This window comes from Nannobrachium achirus, assembly GCF_963921795.1.
Source record: "Nannobrachium achirus genome assembly, chromosome: 6".
Taxonomy (NCBI): domain Eukaryota; kingdom Metazoa; phylum Chordata; class Actinopteri; order Myctophiformes; family Myctophidae; genus Nannobrachium; species Nannobrachium achirus.
This window is the reverse complement of record NC_137815.1, coordinates 58,756,965-58,774,927: the sequence shown is the minus strand read 5'-3', so window position 1 is coordinate 58,774,927 and position 17,963 is coordinate 58,756,965. Positions and strand designations below refer to the sequence as shown.

General features: G+C 39.6%; 1 protein-coding gene and 1 gene segment (V, D, J or C); one reads left to right on the top strand and one right to left on the bottom strand.

Annotated features, from left to right (window-relative positions):
• The first annotated feature begins 1,342 nt into the window (after positions 1 to 1,342).
• On the top strand, positions 1,343 to 13,788 carry serinc3 (serine incorporator 3). Its single transcript, XM_080728740.1, has 11 exons — positions 1,343 to 1,519; positions 4,755 to 4,916; positions 6,149 to 6,342; positions 7,386 to 7,465; positions 7,738 to 7,875; positions 8,588 to 8,757; positions 9,033 to 9,123; positions 10,050 to 10,251; positions 10,810 to 11,043; positions 13,103 to 13,416; positions 13,492 to 13,788. Exons 1-10 carry the CDS (start codon positions 1,481 to 1,483, stop codon positions 13,239 to 13,241), a joined length of 1,449 nt encoding a protein of 482 aa, XP_080584866.1. The 5' UTR covers positions 1,343 to 1,480; the 3' UTR covers positions 13,242 to 13,416; positions 13,492 to 13,788.
• An 896-nt stretch (positions 13,789 to 14,684) lies between these two features.
• Positions 14,685 to 17,823, bottom strand: LOC308287203 (Ig gamma-2A chain C region-like). The segment is given in 5 exons: positions 17,502 to 17,823; positions 16,765 to 17,082; positions 16,066 to 16,290; positions 15,424 to 15,741; positions 14,685 to 15,022 (listed from the first exon to the last, which is right to left on the bottom strand).
• Positions 17,824 to 17,963: the final 140 nt, after the last annotated feature.

The following is a 17,963-nucleotide window of genomic DNA, read 5'->3' as shown; positions in this document are numbered from 1 at the left end:
TGACATATGCATGGTCACAGGTTACTGAGTCTGCTCCATCTGCTGTCAAAACAAACTGCAGGTTCTTATCCATTGACAAAATTGACATCAGTGTCATGGTCGGTTTCGTGTCAGTGTCATGTCAGTATCCACTGCCAGGGACGTCACAAGCGGGGAAAAAGTGGGACTGAGTTACTAGGGCCCAAGGTGGAGGGGGCCTTAATTATTTTATACCAGATATACAAGCGGTGCCGCACTGTGAGCTTGTAAATCTGCTATTTTTGAAAAGTCATGAAAATGTGTGCATGGGGGTCCTTCACATGAAAAAGTTTAAGCACCACTGACATAGAAACATATGCTATTCAAAAAATAAATCACAATTTTTCAAAAATAGCAGATCTACAAGCTTGCAGCGTGGCACTCGCTGTGAGCTTGTATATCTGATATTTTTCAATAAGCACAAAATAATGTATTCCCAGTCTAAATGGGTTAAACCCCCTCCCCCTATATGATTGAAGAACATTCTATGGGGGCCCGCAGTGAATCCTTGTACCCAGGGCCCAGAATTTGGTGCGACACCCCTGTCAGTATCATTAGTATCATGGTCAGTTTCATGTCGCTGCAAGGATATGACAATGGGGATATCGGCTGGTCAGTGTCATGTCAGTAGGCCTAATGCCTATCATGTCAGTAATAGTATCATGGTCAGTGTCATGTCGGTATCATGGTTAGTATCATGATACTGACATGATGACATGGTATCATGTCAGTCAGTAGGCTATAAATTAGTAAAACAAATGGGCCTGTTTTCGATATTTTCGTAACTTCTCATTTTTAATTTGGACAGAGAATGGGCCCGTTTTCTGCATTTTCATTTTACATTTAAAACTTCTCATTTTTTTATTTGGACAGAGAAACAAAAGCTGTTATTTTATTAGCCTTACCCTGACCTCTTTCAGTTTGTAGTTGTCTTTAATGGTCACACAGGGGCGCTATAGCATAAGCTTGTCGCAAGTTGCCTAGTACCTACAAGAATGGATTGCACTGGACGGCGGTAGGCACTATATTATGTATCTATCTGCATAATACCAACTTTTGATACTGAATGCTTCTGTGGAAAATCTAATAAACAAAGTAAAAAAAAAACATATTGCATATTTATTATCGATGAAAAATGAGATATTAATTATCAGATTCAGAACCACATTTATGGCTGCGTTGATCGCTACGTAATGACGTCATTGTACATGACGTAGGCTAGATTGCGCAGCACAGATTTATGAAGAATGCACTGTAACGTTACAGTTACAGTAGGCTGCGTTATGTTACAGTGAATTGAATGTTCATTGTTGACTATGGACAATCATTTGTTTGACAGTTGATTTGAAACAGATTGTGACTTGTGACTTGTATCCAACCTGGAGGGACAGAGCAGAGCGCTCATCGTTAATACGGTAACAAACACGGATTTCGTGCTTGTGCGCTCCGAAACTGGACAATTATGGGAGCTGTTTTGGGGGTCTTTTCTATCGCAAGTTGGGTAAGTTATTGCTCATGCAAATGTGGAATAATAATACGGTAATTATTATTAGGCTATTATAAAGAATAATCTTATGTTGTGTGATCGTAGGCTACCCAGTCCCTAGCTATAGGACTACGCACTGCGCAGTAGGGCAACAGGTAACGTAATGTTAATGTTAAACGGTGCCTACCACAATGACTGAATGGCCTGAATATATAATTTGTTAATTGTCTACTTTGCGATATATTTAAGCAAATTATCAGGCCTATAAGGCACAGTTTTGTAGTGTGAATGAGGCATTAGGCACAGTTTTGTAGCCTAAAGCTTCTTGACATTAGGCTATTTTGACAGAGGCACTGTAATGTCAAATTATAGGCATTTTATTGTTATTATTATTATTTCAATTATTATTAATGTATAGGGCCTAATAATAATAATACATTTATTATTTTATGCTTTATTTGTCAGAAATGTAAACAGCACGAGGTGTAGTTAGACCTTACATTTATGGCTAAGGCCTAAGGGTAAGGGATGTTAGATGTAATATAAGAATGAAATCACATGGTATAAGCCTAATAATATGTAGGATACTATCACTCAATGAACATCACATACAGTGAATCCTGTCTCCCTTTCCCCCATACTTCCAAGACAAATCACTTTATTTGGCTATACATGCCTTAAAACATCTGGATCACCAAGAAGTGTTTCTTCCACTATACCACCAGTATAGCCCAGTATAGGGAGGGCTTCAGTCCACATTGTCTACATTCTAGCCTCACATAATTTAACATCATGCTACTACACAGACACAGGAAGAGAACACTATACCTTATATGACCTTTCCACTCACTGTACCCACTGAACACTTACTTGAATTGTTGGGGATAGCCTAGGCCTATATATAATATATAATATATTACAAAATCATATCATCAACAGCAAAGGGTTAATCAAACCGTGCTGGTTATCAGCTTACACATGATTAATGGGATTAACTGTGCTATGTTGCCTTGTCATGACAAAACACACGCCATGTTCACAATTAGACTTAGTATATCACGCAAACCAACAGAAAGAACAAATGCTGTTTTGGAACGATATGACAATTATGATAAATAAGAGTAGACGCTTGGAAAGTAGTCAGTTGTCAGTCAATACAATAAATTCAATTGTAATACTATTTGCATGTATTATAAATGGGTAAAGTACAAGAGCCATGTATGTAGTCATTAATGGACTAAGGCCAGCTTGTGGCAGCACAGAGATAAGTTAACCTGTATATCATTTATTGTCTCTGAAATGCGGTCAAGGCTCAAGGCTCACTACAGCACTTGGAAAGGAGGGAATGTGCTCAGGGGTCATCGCCATGCTGCCTTGTGGTGGACATTTTGGTCAAAATTCTATTTGTGTCACAGACTTACAAAATTAGTAGGCATAGGCAAACACATAAAGAGCCAGCCCTAAAATGACAATTACAGATCTGTAACTCTGAGAGTGTACAAATGGGACCTTAAGGGTCCATTTGGTTCCATTTTTACACTCACAGAGTTATGGGGTCATTGAAAATTAACAAGCCTATGAGCAATACACATCTTCCCCTACACCATAGATGGTTGGTATCTGCCTGGCACACATTAACATCATTAACGTCTGGTTCCCTGCCTGCTCGGCTATGTAAGCTGACCTCACCTAAGCTGGCGTGAGTGTCTGACTGGGGTATTAACTTGTTTACAATCTTACAGGCTGTCCCACATTCTACTCAAGGCAGTTGTCTTAAGGTGCATTGCAGGAGAGAGACCAGAATGATGCGGATAGTAGGGGGCTCTACGCTGCCCATATTCACAGCATAAGTAGGCCTACAGTAGCAATATGTTTTGGTTGAATTAGAGTTATTTATTTTGGTCAAAGGTCATATTAGCTGTCATGATTTTGAGAGACATTTACTTTGTGAATACGTGTACAATAAGTGCAAAATTCTAATTACTGTTAGTTAAACTGTTAAACTAATAGTTTTAACTGGCCAGTCAAAACACTTTAAAGACATATTTATCAGTTTCTTAGATCTACTGCACTTAGGCTTTGTAGGGCATGCAGTTTCTTTTGATTGATTGATTGATTGATTGATTGATTGATTATTTTATTAGACAAAAATGGAGAACAGTACAGGTATATCAATACAATAGAAATGTAGTACAGTACAAGTACAGTTAAACACCCTGCCTAAAAGGAACATCCCAAATAAGTCCTTTTACGGTCTTTTTTAACATTGGAAGTACAGTGCGCTGGTAATCAGGCCTCTGGGGTAAATGGATGAGCTTGAATTTAAAAGTGAAACTTATTCCATTCTTCAGGGCGACATCTCTAATGGGACATTTCCTCAATCCTGCTGAGTAATACCCTTTATAGCCATTATAGCGGAACTCATGGAATTAGCTGCAAAATACACGCCTAGAGAGGCTCCAGTCTGTAAGTAGCCTAGTATCCAATAGAAGAGGTAGAGGACTACTCTAGTGTACCACTGTACTGTAAATAAGAAAGTAAGACTGTAGCCTGGAGAGTGTATCTTATCTTTTTATTCAAGAGTAGGCTATATAAATTATAATATAATAGGTTGACGTGCTATGGAAACGGTAAACTATCCCTGCTCTTCACTTTGTGTCTGTCACTGTCTGTCACCGTGCAGTCTGCTGTTTATCACATATGTGGAAACGGCATTTGGTTGCAGCTCGGCGCCAGGGTGTGGACTGTCCATTTACAAACCACAGTTTTAGGGTTTTGTTGCAAGAGGTTGTAAAGTTGCAAGTCATTGCATTGTGAATCTTTGTTCTGGACTGGGCTTGATTTTGTCAAGCAACAAGTTCCATATCGTTGTTGTCGGGCAGAAACCTCTTATCTCCATATTCTAACCTTTTGTCTTTTTTTCGTAAATTAATGCTCATACTACAGCATCATATAAAAGCATCGGAAGTAGCAGATCCCAAGCTTGAAACGCGGTGCAAAGCGACGCTTTGAGCTTGTAGATCTGCTATTTTGAATTTGAATCCTGAAAAGTAACAGTTTTGGACTTCTGGTGTTTCCATCTGACATTATCCATTTACAAGCAGCATTATTTTACAAATAGGTGTAAAATAATAAACAATAAGGTGAATTTCTTTGTTATAAAGGATCACTTTTTAAGATTTATGTTTACGAGTAGGGTATAGCCTTTCTGGCGCTCAACCTTTCTCCGTCCCATCTCTGTGTTTCCTAGGTGCCGTGTCTTTGCAGTGGTGCCACATGCCTGTTGTGCAAATGTTGTCCCAACAGCCGAAACTCCACGGTGACACGAGTCATCTACGCCTTCATCCTGTTGCTAGGGACCATCGTAGCCTGCATCATGCTGTCACCAGGAGTGGAGAATCAGCTCAAAAGGGTATGATGAAACGCAGCACACCGCTGCAGGGTTTACATGCCTTTGTGGAGGTGTAATGAGGTGTTGATTTTGATCTACGTATAACAGGGCAGGGGTCAACGTTTTCAGGCCAAGGACCCCTTAGTTGAGAGAGAGAGATGAAGCAGGGACCCCCACAACCTGTTCATAGATTCCATATACAGTAGTTTTATCGTTTGACAGCACAATCATCAGTGTATTTTGGATTCATGTCAATTTGTGTTTTCAGATATTTAACCACTTGAGCCGACATTACCTAATAAACTTGACCTTTTACTCTGTACTTAGTCTGCTCTTTTTCCCCTCTACCTCTTTGCCGAAAATAGCCGATCTACAAGCTCGCAGCGCGAGGAGTTGTGAGCTTGTAGATCGGCTATTTTTGGCTCCAGTTCTCAGAATATGGACACTAGGGTTCAAGTTGTTAATATAAAAAGGATTGGAAGATTTGGTGGACCCCCTGTAGTAACTCTGAGGACCCCCTAGGGGTCCCGGACCCCCTGTTGAAGACCCCTGACGTATAATATTTAGTAAGTTAGTTGCACTGAGAAAATGAATAGAACTTCTTGAAATATCTTCACTTGAGGTACAATGTTCAAATAATAATAATAATAATGATAAAAAGACACATAACTGTGGAATAAACTCCCTGGCTGTCGCACTTATACAGGCTCACTCCCTAGCTTCCACCGTGGTACTCACCTCTTCAGACTCCACCTAAACCCATAGCACAACTGTAACACTGCCCTTCCCTCGATGACCACACATGAAGCTTTTCTCTTTTTTTCTTTTTCTTTTTTAGGTTTTAGACATTTTTAGAAGATTAGGTGCGTGATCTACCTATGTTATTATTATTTTTTCTAGATTAATATTCTAATGTATTTGTTGTATTGTTGTTGATGTACTGACATATTATCTTGCTTATTATATTGATGTATTAGTATTACCTGCTTATTGTAAATCGCTTTGGATTAAAAGCGTCTGCTAAAAATGCCTAAACTGTAAACTCTAAGCATGAAGACAATCCGTTCTCACGATCCCTTCCACTGAGGAGGCTGCTTAGCTTCCCCGTGGTGACTCATTGAATAGGCTTCATTTATAATTATACTTTTGTCACGTCACTGTGTCACTTGACAAAAAATATTTATTTTAAAGCGTCAATTTGATTTGTAGAATTAGTCTTATCTTTGATAAGTTGTATCTGTGATACACCATAGATTCCAGGTTTCTGTGAAGACGGAGCAGGCTCCTCCATCCCTGGTCTCCAAGCCGATGTCAACTGTGAGATGATTGTGGGTTACAAAGCTGTGTACCGGGTGTGCTTTGGCATGAGCATGTGCTTCTTGGCATTTGCTGTTGCCATGATCAAGGTCAAAAACACTAGGGACCCGCGTGCTGCCTTCCATAATGGGTAAGCAATTCTACTGAGATCAACATCAAAATATTTTGTTTGTTCTTTGTGATACAATGGTAAAAAAAAGTCAACTCAAACAGGGCAATTGCCCTCGGCGCTTTGCCACCACAGGCAAAATAGATTTTATTCATTACTGTGCTCGCTATGACGCCACCAGCTACAGTTAGGGATGCAAAATATCGATTAATTGTTAACAACCCTAGCTACAGTACATGTAACCATACAGAGCCTACTCTCAGAGCCTGACTAAACCTTGCCATAATTTGTCAATTTTGACGTATGCGGACGGTGATGACAGATTAACTATTTTGCCCGGGGCGTAGTATATTGCCTTGTGCCGGGCCCGACCTTTATGAATACAACAAGTATTGGTTGCACGACAAAGAATAATAAGACTAATGGATTTAGTTGATTATAAAAATCTATTCGAATTATTTGTGTTGTTTCATACTATTCCTTCATTTCTTAACTTTTTCCAGCTAACTCATTTCACGTATTTATGACACGAGACATCTTGGAGCTATCTAATCAGCATTCAGCATGCATGGGACATATTTCTATTGACGATTCTCTCGTGACTTGACTTTTGGCATGGTCAAATCATTTTCACAATGTTCTGCAAAAGAGACATTCTGCATGGGTCAATCACTGATCAAATAAAAAAACAGCAATGTAGCCACCTGACATCTGCATACAGTATGTACAGTAGTTTATATAGACAGAGTTTATAGATAAGAGTTCAAACTAAATGCATGTCACTTGAAAGTGGAACAGAGGACTGTATTGTATTATTTGTGACCCAACACATGGACCTTGTGAAGAGAACATTAAACCATCTCACAGTAGGAGGAGTAGGAGTACAATACGTTCTGTGTTTCTTCACAAGCATGGATAAGTTGACAGTGGTAATGGGAGGGTTGTTCTATTTTTTTTCAAGGTGAGAGTCCGACCTAAAGTGCTTGAACTTGGGCTCTTTTAACCACTCGCCAATAATCACTGATAATATTATTAATTAGTATTCATTATGTCTCTTTCACCAGGTTTTGGTTCTTTAAGATTGCTGCCATGGTAGCAGTGACTGTTGGTGCCTTTTATATTCCTGAGGGGCCTTTCACTCACAGTAAGATTTATATTAGAATATATACTGTAGCCTGTATGCGTGCGTGCGTGCGTGCGTGCGTGCGTGCGTGCGTGTGTGTGTGTGTGTGTGTGTGTGAATTTCATGCACGTAGATACTGTATATATTTTTCTTTTCATACCAGTGTCAGGCAAACATGAACACCTTTCAGGCAAACATGAACAATGAATACCTCATCAATTGAATATTGTGGTTGGATTCTACATTATAAATCATTATTTAGATTCTGTGTTTTCCTGTGTCTGTGTTTGCAGCATGGTTTGCGGTGGGCACCTCAGGCGCATTCTGTTTCATTCTGATCCAGCTGGTGTTGTTGGTGGACTTCGCCCACTCATGGAATGAATCTTGGGTAGAGAAGATGGAAACTGAAAATGCCAGAGGCTGGTACGCAGGTCAGTTTCCCATAGTTCCTCTCACCAGAGAAATTGTCAGAGAAGAAATGGACAGAAATCTGTACTGTAACCATATGAACCCTAGCATACTTAATACTTCCCTATGCATGCGCTGTTTGACCAAAGCCTCCTAGAGACTGAGCTCTCGACAAATAGAGTGGCAAGTATTATGTGACAACAGTGAGATTGTCACATATCCTCACAATAAATTGACAGGTTTATGGTAAATAAATATCAAAAGTCAACCTTTAAATCAATGGTCTCAAAGTTTGGTCCGGGACCCTCAGGGGTCCTTGAAGGGCATTGCCAGAAGAAATTCTTAAAATACTGTAGGCTAACATAAAAATCTATTTAACCACTTTAACCCTAATGGCTATTTGAAAACAGTCGATCTACGACGCGTTGTACTTGTAGATCTGAAATTAGTTTTAAAGTCTTGAAAGAAATGAAAAATGTGTTATGTTTGTGAAAGTCTTTTAACACAAATCATGTTGGTATGGGGGTCCATGAAACATGACATGAAACATTTGAGAACCACTGCTTTAAATCATGGTCATCAAGTATCACCAAAACAAACCTTAATCAAAGGCTTTGCAGATTGTTATTTTCTACTTTCTCTCTGATACTGAGTATGCTGGTATTGAACAGGTGTATATTGTACATATGAAACCAATATGCTAAATGTTTACTTGGTTCTGTCCTCTGTTTGTAGCATTGATGGCAGTGACAGTCCTCGGCTACATTGCATCGTTTGTTACCATTGTGCTGTTGTTCGTCTTCTACACTCAGCCTGAGGGCTGCCTCATCAATAAGTTCTTCATCAGCTTCAATATGCTGCTATGCATCGGGGCCTCTGTAATCTCCATAATACCTAAAGTACAGGTACTGCACAGAAACTGCTATTGTAATGTTGTTGATTTCTTTGTGAATTCAAATGTAATTGCTTTATTTAAAGTGGTTGATTAAATTGTTAGGCTGCACAAGGTAGACAAATGATCACGATCTGTCAGAAATTACAGTTATAGTATACAATGCAATATGATTATTAAAGTTAGTCTGAAACATTTTTAGAAGGTTTAGGAAGTTGTGGTGGGAATGCCTCTAATGTTTTCCTAAATAGAATTAAAATATTTGTGTTTGTTTCTCTGCATGTGTAGGAATCTCAGCCACGATCAGGTCTGTTGCAGTCCTCCATCATCACCTTGTACACCATGTATCTGACCTGGTCTGCTATGACCAATGAGCCTGGTGAGAAACTTTAAGCTCTGTTTGAAAAGGAAATCTCTGATCTGATACACTCTGTGAACTACATGGAAAACTACATTAAAATGAGAGAATCCACTAGCTTCATACAAGAATCATGAACAAAATTGTATAATAATCAATCACAATAATCTAATTTACACTTTTCCCAGAGGTTATCAGTATTATATTCTCTATCTCAGATATTACCTACACTGCTGTGGCTTTGAAATAATCCTTGTGGCCAATGGACACATGGCAGTCTCTAGTCTAACCAATGAGAGAAAGGCACTCAGGTGTTCTCAGGCATAAGCGGTTGTTCAATTCAGAATCAGAATCAACTTTATTGTCGCATCACAGGTTTACAGGTGTAAAACAGTGGGTGAAATTTGTTTTGGTGCAAGCTAATTAGTTTTAGTTTTTTCCATACGATAAAGGGAAGAAGAAGAATGGGGGCAAGGGGAAGTGAGGGAGAGAGATAAGTTGACCAGTGACTCTACTCTGTTTCATGCCTAGTATGCCTTGCTACACATGGAAATTGTGGTTGACGAAAAAGTGTGAAAGAGTGAATGAATGATTGTAAATTGCAGTGCTAAAGTGGTGGTCGAGTAGCCAAACATTCCTCACAATGCAGTGAAGTGAAATGTTGCACTCCATAAGACATAAGCCTGTTTTCTTTCGTTTAGCTCTGTGTGTTAACTATCATGTTATTAATCAAAGGCGTTCTTTAGAACATTATACCATCAAAGAATTTACTCATACATACTCAACAGGGTGCTTGGATAGGTATAATCTGGAAAAGTATTGAATTATACATTTGTTTTCCAGACCTGGAAAATGTGTTTTTCTCACAGTAATATATACATACAAAAGTTGACAAAGCGCAAAAAAAGAAAACATCAACCCTTCTCTACCCAATCACTCCACTCCAGATCGGGAATGCAACCCCAGCCTGCTAAGTATCTTCCATCAGATTGCTGTCCCTACACTGGCCCCTCTGGAGATTGAAAACCAGACGGCCGTGGTGATTATCGGTACAGAGGAGCCGATCATGAACTCCCCACATATCCCGTGGTGGGATGCCCAGAGCATTGTGGGGCTGGCCATTTTTGTGCTCTGCATTATTTACTCCAGGTAGGATTACTCCTATTGGATGGGATGGATTAGTGATACATCAACACTGAATTATGTGGAAAGGTAGATGTCATGTGGCCTAATAGTCCTTGAATTAGGAATATAAAACCAATATGTCAATACTTGCTTTTCTGCATTCACCACAACTGACAACTGTGATTATATAAAATGCAATTAGTCTTTTTCTTCACAAATTGTTTCATGATGAAATAGGATTCTCTTCAACCTGACATAATCTGATGCAAGGGATTTAATCTCTTATCTCAAAGTGGATTTCAGGGACTCTCTACAGACTCTAGGTTCCTTTATGGGGGTCTAAATTGACCCTTACAAGTCTGTAACTTTGACAGTGTACAAATGGAACTAAATGAACCCTAACGGGTCCATTTGGTTCCATTTGTACACTGTCAAAGTTAAGGGGAGACCTTCAAATTTCAAAGTTTTAGAATCACTGTCTTAATGAATTAATTTTCACATGACTAATTTGAAGTGTTTTGCATACTGTTACAATGAGCAGTTAGATTTCTAACTGGACATGTTCAATGTCCTCTCCTGCAGCATCCGTTCATCCAACACCAGCCAGGTGAATAAACTGACCATGGCCTCCAGTGACTCAGCCAGCCTGGCTGAGAGCAGCTGCAGTACCACAGACTTAGTTGAAGATGTCCAGGTGGGGCCCAGGCGGGTGGAGGACAATGAGAGGGACATGGTCCAGTATAGTTACTCCTTCTTCCACTTCATGTTGTTCCTGGCTTCTCTCTACATCATGATGACTCTCACCAACTGGTACAGGTTGGTATATTCTCCCCCATCAACAGCAGACTTTAGACCAATGGTTCTCAACCTGTGGGTCGGGACCCACAGAGGGTCCCCAAACTATTTTGGGGGGGTCCCCAGATGTTTTCCTGAATGTTAACATTGTTTTCTCAATCAGCAGTAAACAGACCAACATACAGTATAGGTGTATACACAGGGTATCTGCACATTTCTAAAGTGACAATTTAAGGACTTTAAAGACCTTTTTAGTACCTCTGGTCATACATTGGTCAAATTGACAAATATTAAGCAGCAGAAATTGTGAAAATAGCAGATCTACATGCTCACAACGCCTCGCAACGCGAGGCGTTTTGAGCATGTAGATGTATTTTCACAATAGAATCGATTGAGTCAAACTAAATGCAATGCCAACTCCTACAATCCCAAGTGCTTGTACAGGGTGGGGGGTATCCAGTTCAAAATATTTTGGGGGTCGTGGCCTAAAAAGGTTGCTGCTTTAGACAGTGAGGGTTTGACCTATTTTCTATTAAACAAGAGGGCTGTTATGACACTCTTATTGACAGCTTGGCTCTGAAAGAGGCTAGCAGAAAATGCAAGCTTTGGGCATGACTGTGCTTAACTCTTGCTAGTAGAGATATACTGACGTTATGGTGTCAAACAGTTGTAAAAGGTTAAAGTGGTAAAAGGTACTGTGCACAAGAAACTTTTTCGCTGATCGGTCAAGTGATTTGGGAAAATTAACTCAAAAGTAATAAACAATATTATAAATACATGGCCTACAGTATAGTCAAGACAGAAGCAATACTATATACTGTTTATAGAAACAAAATAGAGATACAAATAAAACAAAACAATGTTTTAATTCGATTAAATAAGAATTATAAATGAATTATCTCAATGGCTTTATACCAAATCGCCCCTGTAACTGTTCTTGTCCCATTAATTCTGGCAGTGGATATGTCAATCTGATTTAGATGGTATTTTATTAATTTTGCTGGAGACTCTGTGGAACCCTCTAAAACTTTGAGAACCACTGCTTTATTCCATTGCAGGACTGAAGCTTCAAACTCACATGACGTCTTTTAGTCTGAAAAAGTCACATGACGCCTTCAGCCTGAACAGTGAGCAGGGCACATGACACCTTCTTTGGTCTGAAAAAGAGCCATTGAGAAAAAGAGCTATTATTACACTTCCATAGATTTACACTGTAAACTATGAATGAATATTCATATACTATTCAATATTCAATCATGTATTACTAAAACAGCTTAGAGTTGATTTGGAATTTGTTTAGGTGTGCTCTGAGATAACAGCAAGAACAAATAGAATGCCGAATGAATGCTTGTCATCGGGTGACCAATATTTCCAAACACTACTGCATAGTTCCAAACATTGAGTCCTCATAATGAATGTAGATGGACACATGCGATACATGAACCACGTGGTTGCATCGCAGCAAGATCAAAGAGTAAGTCTCTCTTTCAACGGGCCTGGCCTGAAGAAGACGTCACGTGACTTAGAAATGTCAGTCCTGCAACGGAATAAAACCTGAGAGATTATTTACAATCTCCGCTTAGTCCACCCAAATAATCATATTCTAACTGGGGACCACCCTGACCATCACTAAGAGTTGAGGAATTACATTTTGTATAAAACGATTCTATTGTGAAAATAGCAGATCGACATGCTCACAACGCCTTGCGTTGTTGCGAGGCGTTGTGAGCATGTAGATCGGTTATTTTCACAATTTCTGCCTCCAATATTTGACAATTTGACCAATGTTTAATTTGTTGTTTTAGAGGTATTAGAAAGTCCTTAAATTGGCACTTGAGAAATGTGCAGATACCCTCTATGCACATACACTTTATGTTGGTTTGTTTACTGTTGAGTGAGAAAACAATGTTGCACATTAAGTTAATCATCTGGGGACCCCCAAAATAATTTGGGGACCCCGCTGGGGGTCCCGACCCACAGGTTGAGAACCGCTGCATTATTGAAAGTTGTTTTTGTCCGAATCTTAAATCTTAAAAACTAATCACCTTTCGAATTCTCTTTCTGGTTTGGTGCTTGACAGCCCTGATGCAGACTACAGTGCCATCTCTAGTAAGTGGCCAGCAGTGTGGGTAAAGATCACCTCCAGCTGGGTATGTTTGGCCCTGTACGTCTGGACCCTGGTGGCCCCCATGCTGCTCACCAACCGCGATTTCAGCTGAACTGCGCTCAGCCACCAGTCTGTCCCACACAGACCTGGTTCTTTACTTTTCACATAAACCATGACCATATTGCCTATATTTCAATGTCAAAATGGACTTTTTTTCCGAATGTTGTAGATGTTGATTTATTGCTGGTGACATTAGTGATGTAATAGTGCCCAATATATACTTTGTCGTATGACAGTGTCATGCACTGAAAATGGCTGATCTACAAGTTCACAATGCAATGCGCTGTCAGCTTGTACATCAGCTATTTTCAGTGCTTGACACCGTCTTATGACAAAGTACAAATTAAGCATTAGGTGTAGTACTTTCACCCATAGATATAGTATTTAATGGACATCCAGTGGTGAAAGCATAAACAACCCTCCTTGTTACAAATACATTCCAGATATAATATTTAATATTGATATATGAACCCATTATATGTCCAAAGACAAATATGACCAAGTACTATTGCAATTATTTAACACTCCAGTCATGCACTTGCTTTGTCACAAATAGCTTTATTTAGAGTCATGCTTTGTAGTTTATATTACAAAAGAAATGTGTACATAAGCCAATGAGGGTATGTGAAATGGGCTTTCACTCAACTTTGAAAATGTATTTCAAAGTATTTCTTTATTGTATTAGTTACGTTTAATTTATTTGTTGTAATAGTATCTTGATAGTTTGCTGCTATGCCTTCCAATGCCTTATACAATATGCGTAAATACTTTTTTTGTGATCTGTTGAATAGAGAGCAGTGTTAAATACATGAATGTGGTAAACCAGTTTGTGTTTGAAACTACATTCCTGACATAATGATTCACAATCAACTTAAGCCTCTGCCAAATATTAGATTTTCTATTATTTGTAATTGCCAGAATATAAAATAAATCCTTACATAGTGACTGGAATAGGTAATATACTAAATACATCCAATCTGAATGTATTTTAACCAAAGAAAATTATATCCAAAAGCATTGAACAATTCTAAATAAATACAGACATTTGTAACAAGTACAAATGTTATTTGAACATTGTTGTGTTCCAATTAAATGGAACACAACAGTAATGACCACATGCCTTGTAGTTATATAGACATTTTACATAGCATCCTAACTCTTTAGATTGATGGAATCTAAGAGGGAAAATAAATAATTCTGATACAAATGTTGATGTTTTTGTCTTGATTTAATTTTGTTTTACAATGCATGCATTTGCTGCCCCTGTGCTACCTGTATTTGTTGAGCATAATATTGTATTTAAGATAGATTATTTATGGTTCTGTTGAGTAAAACATGGCTACGTTACAACTAGCTAGCACCATTTATCAACATAATGTACAATAAAGAGACATTCTCCATTACCATTTAAGTCAGTGATGTAATGTATAAAACCAAGCAAAACAGTGTACCTTTTCTAACTATTTAAGGAATGTGACGGTTCATAACCATCCTATTATCCCAATCCAGCGGTTATCATGTCTAGATGTGTCAGTGTGAAAGTCCTCTCCTCAGCTTCCTTCTGAGCACTGTGGACCACCTTGCAGCTGAACTGAGAGCCCTGGTCCTCCCTGTTTGGGATCACCTTTAGGAAGCTCCACATGGTATACAAGCCATTGATGTTGAGACTGGGAGGCGTATTGAAGGCACTTGTGAGAATCTCTCCATTCTTGGACCAAGTAATGGAAACATCTTCGGGACAGAAGTCTTTGACGCAGAGGTTGAGTGTGCACTCTTCACCCAGAAGAGGGCATGAGGGCTCGCAGTTGACAAACATCACATTTGGAGGATTTCCTGTTAAAAACAGATGTGAGCCACATCGTAGATGCCAACTATTAGAAATAGTAGATTTACTGAAACTGGTTTGACCACATGTGTTCAGTCTCTGATGAGGCTTTGCTCATACAAAACATGCAAGTAATTACAATTTAGGCATTTAGCAGACACACTAATCCAGAGATACGTATAATCAATAAATGTTATGATTAGCATGAATCACCATGAACCACCAACTGAGTAAATGTTCAAGGAATTAAGAGTGTTAAGAAAACAAGATACATGTGCAAAAAGTAACTAGGATAGCAAGTAGGATACCTGGCATCTGTAAATAACGGCTCTACTATCTACAAGTAGTTAAACAGCACACTTCGTTTACCTAAATAACATAAGTACAGAAGTATCTAGCTGGAAAATACCGTGGGTGTTGATATGATACCAAGAATCTTTGTATCCTGGTTCGGGGAAACTGGAGTGATACACACGACAACTGTAGACAGCCATCTCATCCTCTCTAGCCATTACCATCTGGATCTTACTCCACACACTGTAGAGGCCCTCATGGTCTGAGAAAGGCCCAAAGTTAGTGACGGTGCAAACGTGCTCCCCGTCATTCCTGGACCACTCCAGGCGAATGTCCTCCGGGTAAAATTTCTCCACCCGAGTGCACAGTACCAGCAGCCTCTCCACCCTAGGGATTTGCGGGATGCTGGAGATATGTAGAAACTCTGGGGCCACTGGAGTAGAGAGTGTGAATGGGATCAAATTAAATAAACTCTAACTTCATTATCATATTACCTTTTTGTAATTTTTGACAGTATAGATTTATGCATCTGGGTCCATCCGTTATTTCCCAACCGGCACCCGTGACGGACCGAATGATCAGAGCTTCATACAAAACAACTTCCTTTGAGGAAATGTTGAATCTGTTTTACCTTTTGTATTGACTGTGGTTTCTCTGGTGATGTTTTTGGCCCTGTGTTTCACCACACACCGGTATGTAGTTTGATCATCACTGACAGTCAGACAGACAGTCAGGATGGACACATGATCATGTCTACTATCTGACTGAAGGATCGCCTGGTCACTCAGATCCTCAATGACCAATACAGGATCTGATTCTGACTGGTTGTTTGGGACCAGGATGAAGTCTGCATTGGCTGCCACTTTGTACCATTTCACTTTGAGCTCTCTCAGTCGAACCCTTCTGATGGTACATTTAAGCTCTATTGGCACCTTGGTGTAGATGATGCTCGGTGTAATGATGTCAGAGACGCAGGGTGGACCTATGGAAGCAAGCATGACTGCCTTTGAGCACACTGAACACACATTATACAACTATACCTGCATTGTACAGTATGTATACACAGTAAAGTCACTGTTAATTTATCCATGTGTCACTCTGAAAATGTACAAATGTAACCAAATGGACTGAAAATACACACTGTTACAGTATGTTTAGTGTTATGTACCATGACATAGTACATTGATGCATGATCATGAAGTAGACACATGCTACTGTACCTGTACAGATAAGCCGTGTCCCACCGATAACAGAGAGAACCATCAGCAAACTAATGACACTGGTAACAGCTATCAGTGTAACAGCATTGTAATGCGGCTCCCTTGAAGCTGCAGGAGAAAGGTGATAGCATAACAACATGATAAAGATGATGACTATTATTGCAATTCACTGTCATTGAGAACAATTTGCTGGGAACAAAATTATGAAACCAAACCTTGTACTGTCAGCATAACACCTTTCCTGTAAAGCTCCCTGTAGGTTGTGTGTTTGATTTGGCAGAGGATGAGGATGTGGGTGTCTCTGCCCTCCACTACAGAAGAATGCACAGTGATGCTACTGCGAATGCTGTAGGTGCCATCTGGGTTAAGAACGGCCATTTCTGTGCAGACATGGGAGCTTGAGTTGGTGCCTGCAGGGACCGTCAGAGAGCCTCTCTGGATGTGCCATGTCACTTCAAGTTTCTCTGGGTAGAAATCTGTGACATCACACAACAGAGTCTTTTCCTCTCCCGCTGTTACTACAGCTTTTTCTTGGAGTGACACTGAAGGTCGGGCTGTGAACAAAAACAGTGCAGTCTATTTTGAATAAAAAGCAAGAGCAAATACTGTAAATATTTACATACTGTACTGCTATTTACACACACACACACACACACACACACACACACACACACACACACACACACACACACACACACACACACACACACACACACACACACACACACACACACACACACACACACACACACACACACACACACACACACACACACACACACACACACACACACACACACTCTCTCTCTCTCTCTCTAAAGTTCAGACAAAATTAAATTCTTAGTGTGCTGTACAAAATAGTTAAGACAAGAGCTAAGACAATTTTCAAGACTCAGTGAACTCAAAGATGAAACCGATTGTACAGCAAGATGGGCTGTCTGACAAAAGTAGATAGTAAGAAATGAATGTTTACCCAACACTTCCAGCTTAACGGTTTCTGTGTAGACCACCGGTGTTATGATTCTGCAGGTGTAAACACCTTCACCCCCCAGAGTCACATTACGCAGCTGGAGAGATGCGTTGCTTTGTAGCAGCCCCATTTGGTCCACCAGACAACCTTTACACTTTACATGTGCACTCTCATCCACAAAAGTGTACACTATGTGCTTGTCTGAGTGCTTATCAACCATGTTCCATTCAACCGTCAGAGTGCTCAACTTCACACGCTTGGACAATTTGTCAAACAGGCAGCTTAGAGTCACATCTGTCCCTGTTAAGACAGTTACTGTCCCCATAGTCTCAACCGGAGAACCTGCAGTGTAACAATAACAATACAAATATATTATTCTGTAGTGCTGTGCAATAGGCATTGCATGCGTTTCAATGGAAAAAGCATGTTTAACAGGATTTAATATACAGGGAATTTTTTTCTTTA

Coding starts and splice junctions, on each gene's coding strand:
- serinc3 (XM_080728740.1), top strand. CDS start 1,481: ATGGGAGCTGTTTTGGGGGTCTTTTCTATCGCAAGTTGG. Junction 6,343..7,385: donor CGTGCTGCCTTCCATAATGG/GTAAGCAATTCT, acceptor CTCTTTCACCAG/GTTTTGGTTCTTTAAGATTG. Junction 7,466..7,737: donor TGAGGGGCCTTTCACTCACA/GTAAGATTTATA, acceptor CTGTGTTTGCAG/CATGGTTTGCGGTGGGCACC.